This window comes from Pelodiscus sinensis, chromosome 18 (assembly GCF_049634645.1).
Source record: "Pelodiscus sinensis isolate JC-2024 chromosome 18, ASM4963464v1, whole genome shotgun sequence".
NCBI lineage: Eukaryota > Metazoa > Chordata > Testudines > Trionychidae > Pelodiscus > Pelodiscus sinensis.
Window position 1 is genome coordinate 33,974,308 of NC_134728.1, and position 9,011 is coordinate 33,983,318.

At 56.2% G+C, this 9,011-nt stretch overlaps 1 protein-coding gene across 3 annotated transcripts in view; it reads right to left on the reverse strand.

The window, feature by feature from the left end:
- The window catches only part of SNTA1 (syntrophin alpha 1), a 48,021-nt gene extending 41,422 nt beyond the window's left edge, over positions 1-6,599 (reverse strand). Inside the window, exons 1-2 of one of the 3 annotated variants that reach the window (XM_075901502.1) lie at positions 6,201-6,599; positions 57-242 (exon numbers count right to left, since the gene is read on the reverse strand). In XM_075901502.1, the coding sequence (XP_075757617.1) occupies positions 57-242; positions 6,201-6,471 (457 nt within the window). In that variant the 5' untranslated portion in view covers positions 6,472-6,599. Of the gene's footprint in view, positions 1-56; positions 243-5,837; positions 5,976-6,200 lie in introns of those variants that run through there. The other 2 variants (XM_075901500.1, XM_075901501.1) reach the window with 2 other exon arrangements.
- Positions 6,600-9,011: the final 2,412 nt, after the last annotated feature.

The following is a 9,011-nucleotide window of genomic DNA, read 5'->3' on the forward strand; positions in this document are numbered from 1 at the left end:
ACGCGGCTCGCGGCCAACACCCACCACGCCCCACACGGCCCTGCTCTGGTACTCACCCTCCAAGACCACCTCCTTGCCCGTCTTTTTGAGCGCCTGCACGGCCTCATCGTGCGTCGCCTCCGAAAGGTCGGCCCCGTTGACGGAGAGAATGGCGTCTCCCACGTACAGCGCCTCTGTCTGATCAGCAGCCAGCCCCTTAAAGATCTTGGAGATCAGGATGGGCATTTTATTTTCTCGGCCACCTTGAAAGGAAAGCGAAAGGGATCAGCTGCGATTTCTATGCAAAGGCGGAAGGTCCTGCTGGCTGGGCCTGCCTGGCCTGGCCCCCTCGCGACCCACGTGGTCCTGCAGGAGGGATTTGCCAGACCAGTGAAGGTCATTTCTGCCCTCCTGCCATGGGCCTCCCAGCCCTGCTCTGCTCCTGATCTGGCATCCCAGCGAGCTCCCCACGAGTTCTGCCACGGCAGCCCACGGTCCCGCTGCTGGGGCTTTCAGCTTCGCCACGGCAAACCACTGCCTTGTCAGCCCACGGTCCCCCACCGGACTCCTGCCCACCTCCCCCTCCCTTCCCCATGCTAGACTGCTGCTCAGCCACCAGGGTCCCTGACCCTGCCAGGCGTACTGGCTCCACCGGCCGACCGCTACCCTGCCGAAGTCTGCTGACATTCCGGCTGCTCTGCCACCGGCTCAGCCAGACTCCCGCAGCAGGGATCCCAGCCGCTGGCCTCCCTGCAGCCAGCCTGGCTGGGTTCCTGGCCCCCGCACAGCTCCTGCCTCTGGCACTTGCCCACGTCTCTCTGGTCTAGCAACAGCCGTGCTCCTGCCAGAGCTCAGATGCTGCTGGGCCAGGGAGTCCCGGGCGAGAGAGGCTTGACGTGCACCTAGAGAGCATCCGCCTTAGACCAACGTGAGTGCCGAGAGATCAAGATTTCACTCCTGTTTCCCAGTAAGGCATCACATTCGCAACCGCTGGTGCCATTTGGGGGAGAAAATCGCTCCCATGAATGTTATCGACGTGCACAGGAGCATGGCTCAGAGCAGTGAGCATCTGATCCCACAGACGCCCAGAGACCCAAGCAACTGCCCTTTTCTGGCTCGAAGCTCAGAATATAAATTGCGCCATGTAGCTCAAGGAGGAGACGCGTCTGGATACTGGCCGCTCTTGGAGCTACGAGATGCCTTGACTTTGGTTTCAGCCAGTTGCTCCCTTTCTGATCGCTAGGGAGGGCTCTTTGTCGGCGCAGGAGCAATGGGACGGAGCGGCTCCTGCCACCTGGACGAAGCAGCTGTGGTGCTTGTCACTTATCCCCCCGACCCAGGCCTGGCTGAGAGGTTCTAGAGCAGTGGTCCCCAGCGCGGTGCCCGCAGGCGCCATGGCGCCCGTCGGGGCATTTATGTACCCCCGCTGAGTGACCAGGGCCGGCCCAAGCATGGTCCCACCCCCGGGCACCCAAAAGGTTGGGGACCACTGTTCTAGAGGCTCTTCTAACTAGCCATCAATCAAGTGAAACGCAAGCGAATGGAAGCCCTGATCTGTCTCCTACACAGCTGCCTCCCCTAGGGATTCCCGTCACCAGGCCTGTGGATGATACTGAAATGAGAAGTTTAACAAATACACACGTGGCCTGGTCAAACTGGGACATAAGCAACAGAGTCTGAAGTGCACCAGTGGGGAAAGCAGGGTGGATACAATTCAAAGGTTTAAAAACAAATTAAAAATGGATTTTTTTCATTTAAATCAGGGCTGTTGGTTTTTTAATCATTAATAAAATCCTCAATTTCTCGTTTAAAAACAACAGGTACAATTCAATCTTATCACAGCCCGGCTGCGCTTCCACGTGCGGCCGGCTCTGCTCAGCCCAGCCAAACAGCCAGCTCTTGCCTCTTGACAGTGCTGGGCTTTCGATTTCTGTTTCTCAGCAGACTGACGTGCGAAGACAGCGCCAGGCGGGGCAGGGTTGGTTTTGCTCTGCACTTCTGTGGGGGTGGCCCTGGGCCAAGATGGCAGAGTTAGTTAAGACACTGTCTAAAGACAGAGACACGCTATCTAGGGAAGGACGGAGGCAGCACAGAAAGGAACAGTGGAGCGGACTGGAAAGAAAAAGGCAAGACATTTTTCAGCACACGCAGCTTCCTATATTCCCCTACACTTTTGCCACAGAAAAACTGCCCTGGCTTCTGGGTGTAAAGGAGACGCTACCTGGGAATATGCTGAAGAAGTGTGTGCCCTGGGTAAAGCAGAAAACTGTAAGCGTGGCAAAAAGACAGTTCCGGGCCTACTGCAAGAATGAACCATCATACGGAAAACTGCTAATTGGGCGGAAAGGCTGGGGCTGGAGATGTGGCTATGGCTGAAGAACAAGGTGGATCTACTTTGCAATGCTTCCTTCTTCAGAACTCTCTGTGACGGTTAGTGGGAGGGCGACTGAACAAGTCAATTCCCAGGCTGTTTGCTAAATTGGATGTTGCTAGAAAAATAAAGTTTAGCTTAGCTAATCCGTGTGCCTTGTTTTATTAGTTAACTAGGCACAGGCCTCTCAAAGACGTCTCTAAAAAAGGAAATAGGGGAATGGTGAATCTGAGTCAGTTTCTAGCTTTGTTCTGCTTTATTCAGCACTCGGATGGGCCCTGTCGTGACCCATGCCCAGTCCGTATTTATGGGCAGAAGCCAGCATGACAATAGATCAGTTTTCCAATGTCTCCTGCCAGCACTTGCGAGTTCGCTCCAATTCCACACAAGGTGAGTTATTTCTGTCTTAGATTTTCAAGGTCAAAGCCGCCTGTCTGCCAGGTGTGGCTTGTGAAGCATCAACTGTCAAATAAACAACTGTGACCTACAGCTTCAAGACAATTATCCCTTCCCAGCCCCTGCGTTCTCTGCTAACCCGTCTACTCCTCAGCGCTCCTTCCAGCCACCGTGCATTGCACGAAGCCGCAAGGTTGCACCAATGAGGCTGCTGAACTTGCACAGATCATGAGGACAGGGGCACCACTGGGGGGGGGCTTGGCCCCTAGATTTCATGCTTGAGATCGGCTTAAAGCCCACACCCTGACTCCAGAGGCAGTTCTTAAATGCAACAGTTTGGGCTGCTTGCAGCTTTGCCTTTGGGGCAGGGAGTTTGTTATAAACGGGGAGGGACAGGGTAATTAAGAATAAAAGGCTGGTCATTCAGGTCACTGAAGGATCCTTAGAGACCATCAAGAAAACCTTGCCAGGTATTCCACTTAAAAGATGGGGTGCGGGGGGGGGGGGGGTGTCCTGCAGGGATCTGCATTTAGATCACTTCTCTTAAACTTCGCATAAATGTTCTTGAAAAAGGGGTAAACTGTGACTTCTCCAAAGCTGACTGCAGAGAGCTACCAAGGCATCTCACAAAGCTGGGTGTTTGGGCAACACCAGGGCAGATGGGATTCAGTGCTGATAAGTGCAAAGTAATGCACATGGGCAAATGTAATCCCAGTTTCAGATAGAAACATGGTGGGATCTAAGATAGCTGTTACCACTCAAGAAAGATCTTGGAATCCTTGTGGATATTTCCCAGCAAACATCTGCTCCACGTGCAGTGGCAGTTTGCAAACTAAAAAGCTAACTGAACGTCGGGACGCATTAGGAAAGGAATAGATAAGAGGACAAAATCCCATATTGTGTCTATATAAAGCCCGGTATGCCCACATCTTGAACACTGCATGCAGATCTGGTCACCCCAGCTACAAAAAGATCTATTGGACATGGAAAAGGTAGAGAAAGGGCAACAGAAATGATCAGGGGTAAGGAACAGCTTCCATCGGAGGAGAAATCAACAAGACGGGGGCTCTTCAGCTTGGAAAAGAAATGACTAAAGGGTGGGCAGGGCCGGCCCACAACATTTTGGCACCCGAGGCGGGGAGCTCAAATGACGCCCCCAAGCCCCCTCGCTTGGGCCAAAACTTTGAAAGGTCTACAAAGCCCTTGTGGAACCTCTTTGCCAGATGATGGGAAAGTCCAAACTGTAACAGGGTTGCAATAAGAACACACTAAGATCGAGGAGGGCGGGTCCATCAATGGTGATTAGCAGGTCTCCACAAGCCGCTGTTTCTACTTGCCCAGGTGAGTAGGTTGCAGCCGGTCGCTCCGTGCGCCCCATTCACCGGCGCTTCGTGCATGCACGGTGCAGGCCTGGTGAGGAGCTCTCGCCAGTTTGTCGAGCCCTGGTTATTAGCCAGGATGGGCAGAGATGGTGTCCCTGGACTCTGTTTGTCAGAAGCTGGGAAGGGGCAACAGGGGATGGATCATGATGAAGCCTAATCTGTTTATTCCTCCTGAAGCACCTGGTGCTGGCCACTGTCGGCAGACAGGATACAGGGCTAGAAGGACCTTTGGTCTGACCCAGTCTGGCCAGTCTGATGTTCTTACATTTCAGCCCCTAAATATCTGCCTCCTGCTGTAACCCACTAGACCCCACTCCCCTTCCCAAGCTGAGAGAGCCCAGGAGTCCTGACGGGGTCGGTCTTTCTCCCCAAAGTTAGTAAAGTAAGAACAGACATTCACATTTCCAGCCAACCAGTGTCCCTTAAGCAACTTTCCACAAGTTATCAGAATACGTTAGTGGTAGAGCTGAGTGGGGCTAATATTTATTTTCTTTCTTTTATATAGGAATTGGATACAGTGCTCCTGCTACCTGCTAAGTTGTCTGCCAGAAAAAGCAGTTTCCTCGTGCCCTAGCAGCCCTGAGATAGAGATTACGTGGGGTTGGGGGGAGGGCAGAAGTAATTGGTTCCCCCCCCATTTGGTGCTTAGCTTGTACTGCTGAAGCTGCTGTCCTCAGTCTGCCTGCCTCTCCTGCTCTCACTCTCTCTGCCCCACCCATCCTGGCACATACAGGTTGCCCCCCGCCCCCCATATTCTGAAATGGTGCACCTGCAAGACTCATTCAGTGCAATGAATCATGGGGTTTTACGTATGGACATTTGGATGGGTGACGGCATTTTGACACAGAATTCTGTTCCAGGCTGCAATGCCAACAAAAGAATGTGAAAACATCCTTCGACCTCAGCAACAGAAGCATCCCAGTGGGGAAACACACAACCACAGCAAAATTAACAATGAAAAGACAGCGAATGTGACTTGACCTGAACTACGTGGGATGTAGGGGGAGAACATTGCTCAGCTCCTTTACATTCCAGGGAATAGCTTAGTACAGAATAATTCTTCCCCCTCCCCCACTCCCACCCCCGCCAATTTAACCTTTCTGTTCAATCCAACCCAACCCTGCTTAGACACGTTCCATGCACTCGCTTTCTCCAGGGTGGGCAAAATCCAGCCCCAAACATTTGGTTGCAGCCAGCTGCGACCCAGCGGGACCCTGGGGCAGGCTCCCTGGCTGCCTACCCCACCTCCAGCTCAAAACCTCCCATTCTTGAAGCCAGTGACTCCGCATGGCAAGGGCAGTGCTTGTGGGGACGTGCAGCACGTGGAGACCCTGCACCCCCTCCAAGGGGCCACCATGCAGACACACACACACACACTGGCCACAGCAGCCAGCCACGGTGTGTGTGGGGGGGGGGGGGGCATAGCAGGCAAGGAGCCTGCCTGACAGTCCCACAGGCCACCAGCTGAAAGCCACCAACGTAAGCACCTACCAGCCAGAGCCTGCACCTGGTACCCCCTCATGGACCCCAACACCCTGCCCCAAGTCACAACCCCCACTGCAGCCCGGCCCCAGGCCTGAACCCAGCCCCCTCCCGCGCCCAAGGGCGCCCTTGATGAAAAGCGCAGCCCCCGGCCACTCACCAAATTCTTGGCCCGCCCCTCCCCCCGAGGTACTGCCCACTCAGGGCACTTTCCGGTTCACACTCACCTTGCAGGAATGCTCACACCCGCCCCGCCCCGCGCCAGCCCAGTCGAGGGAACCGCGTCTCCAGCCGGCCACGCCTGGCGCACCTGCCCACCGCCGGCACCCGGCTGCGGGGCGCTGCTCGCGCGTGGGAAGCCCCGCGGAGCAGGGCCCGGGCTGTGCACTTGGGCCGGGAGCTGCCGCCGCCCGCCCGGCTGATGCGCCCGAGCTACCGCCGGGGCCCCGGCGCCACGGGGCAGAACCTGCCGCCGCGCCCCGCCCTGGGAAGGCGCCGAAGTTGGGCAGGCACCAGCCAGCTCCCCGGGCGGCTCGGGGCCGCGGGCAGAGCCCGGAGCCAGGCTGAGCGCGGCGCCGCGCGCCCCTCACCTTTGATGCTGATCCCGAGCCCCCCCACGTCCTGCTTGACGATCCGCACCGTGCGCCGCACGTTGGCGAGCGCCTCGGGCACCTGGGCGCACGGCTCCCCGCCGTTCAGCTGCGCCGGGCCGGGCGGCGGCGGCTCCTCGGCCCCCGCGCCCTTGGCGGGGCTCAGGCTCAGGAAGTCCTCGGCCAGCGTGAGCAGCACCCGCAGCCAGTGCTCGCCCGGGGCTCGCAGCTCCAGCAGCCCGCTCTTCGGGGCTCGCCTGCCGGCCGCCATCTTCAGCGCATTCCTGGGACAGCTGCGCCGCCTCCCAGGCCCGAGGGGGGCACCGGGCACCCAGCCACCCCGGGCGCCGCCCCCGGCGGTGCCGGGCACATGGGCCGCCCGCCAGACGCCCCCGCCCAGGGAGCCGCCCCCGGACACGCCTCTCCCCTCCCCGCGCCGCGGCAGCACCGCCCGGACCCTCCCTCGGAGCCGCGCCGCTTCTCGGGCAGGGGGCCGGTGTCAGCAGCCAAGACCCGAGCCCCCACCCCCTCCCGTGGCCGGCAGCTCCCTCCCGAGCCGAGCATCAGGTGGCCGCTAGGGCTAGACGCAGGCAGAACCCGGGCGAGCTTGTCCAGATGTCCACAGACAAAGGCTCAGGGCAGGGGGGCAGGGCACTGGGACTTGGGGTTCTTGGGTCCGCGGCCCCGTCCGCTTTTAGCTGCCTGGCCAACCCTGGAAATGCTAAAGGAAACTTAAAACCAGCACATAGTCTGGTAGCACTTTAAAGACTCAGGAAACTGTCAGCCCCCGTGGCCTTCAGTGGCGGTAGAAGCTGTTGTAATAATGGGCCCTGCACATTTACCCCAGTGTAAGCTCCGCTGTGAAACGTGAGTGAAAGTTGCTAAATTATCACAGTCACCTGCTGCAATAAATGTCACAGGGAGGAAGGCAAAAGGCAGAGCACAAGCCAAAAGGCCAACTAATATAGCTCAAGACTGAACCCAGGCCTGAGAGCTAATACCAGTACGCAAGGTGCGGAAATTGGTGTCGGACATTAACCCTCTTGGTGAACAAAGTGCTAAAAGGATGGGCTGTGCCACCCAGTGCTCCTTTGGGGGCTTTTTTTTTTTTTTTTAAAGGAGACTGTAGGAACCAACAGCTGGAGGCTCTCACAGTCCTGGACCCATTGGGAGAGGAGAGAAATGAAAAAAGTGAGCTGCTCCCTTGTGGCTGCCACCCCACTTGGTCACCTGAGAGTTGGAAGGTCTTTGTGGTAGGCGGAAGGGTGTCCTGAGCAGACAGAGAAGGACCCAGATGACCTCATCACTTCCAGCTGAACCCCAACAAGGCCTGGCGTGAGGGGCTTTGTGTCTCTTCCCCTACTATTGTCCTTTCCCTTCTTATTTCTTCTCTTTCCTGACCCTGCCCTTTTTTCCTTCTGTCTAAGGATTGTCCCGCTTTCCCGGCCAAGACTACATATTTTGCTTTAAGCCTGTGACCAAAAAAAGGCAGCTAAAAGCTATGATCTAAACAGTCTGATGCTGGGGCAAGTTTGCCAGGCCTCGGAGTGACTAAGAGGATCCCATGCTGGGCAGTGAGGCTGCGAGTGAAAGTTACCAGCAGGGGCAGAAGCTGTGTTCTCCCTTCCCCTGTGTGTGTGTTTTCATGTTAGGAAATGCGATGGGACTATTACAGCAGCAACCCATCTCACCTCAGTTCTTCTCCGTCCCCCAAACATTTGTTGACATTTGTTGCCAGCTCTGACACATCTAAAACTGGACCAGGAGGATTTTCCTCCTAGAAACTCTCCCCAGCTAAAAAAAATCAAATAAAATCCTTTTGTTATATTTCACATACTCTACCTGGGCTGCTTTGTAGTCTCACCCCGCCCGGGCTCCAAGGCCCCACCCTGCTCACTCTGTGGAGCTGGGGTACAGGGTTGGGGACACCCTGACAGCACCCCCTCTTCTGCCTCTCCTACCCTGCACAGCCAGCAGGACACTCCCAGGGAACAGCTCCAAGGCAGAGGGCAGAAGCAGTGGCTGAGCGGAGAGGGGCAGCTGAAGAGCTAGTGCTTGAGAGCCTCCCGGCCAAACCGGTCAGGATGACCTGCCAGAGGCTCCGGGATCTACCAATAGATCCCAGTCTACTGGCTGGTGGCCGCTGGCGTACCCCAACCCACAACCCTTATTTGAAACCATTTAATGTTGGTCAAGTGCCTGGTTGATGCATTCAGGCTGTGTCTACACTGGCGCGATCTCACGCAAAAGCGGACGCTCTTGCGCAAAAACTTGCTGCCTGTCTACACTGGCCGCGTGTTCTTGCGCAAGTAAACTGACGTTCTACTGTATGAAATCAGGGCTTCTTGCACCAGAACTCTGATGCTCCCGCTCATGAAGAAGCCCTCTTGCGCAAGAGCTCTTCCAGAAGAGGCCAGTGTAGACAGGCAACATGAATTTCTTGCGCAAGAAAGCCCCATGGTTAAAATGGCCATCGGAGTTTTCTTGAACAAGAGAGCGTCCATACGGCCATGGATGCTCTTGCGCAAAAGCACATGCCAGTGCAGACGCTCTCTTCTGGAAGGGTTCTTGCACAAGAAGCTGCCAGTGTAGACACAGCCTAACACCTTTGGGCCCTATATTCCATGCAAATGAATACACAGTGCCCTAAGCTCTTTGGAGGACCCGGACCTTCTCCTGGTGCTGTTGTTTCTCCAGCTATACAATTAGGCTAATAGTCACTTGCCTCACAGGAACGTTCGGGTCAATTCACTCACGTGTTTTCAGTTCTTTGAGACAGGAATCCCTAGGGACCGGCCTTGTATTAGAAAA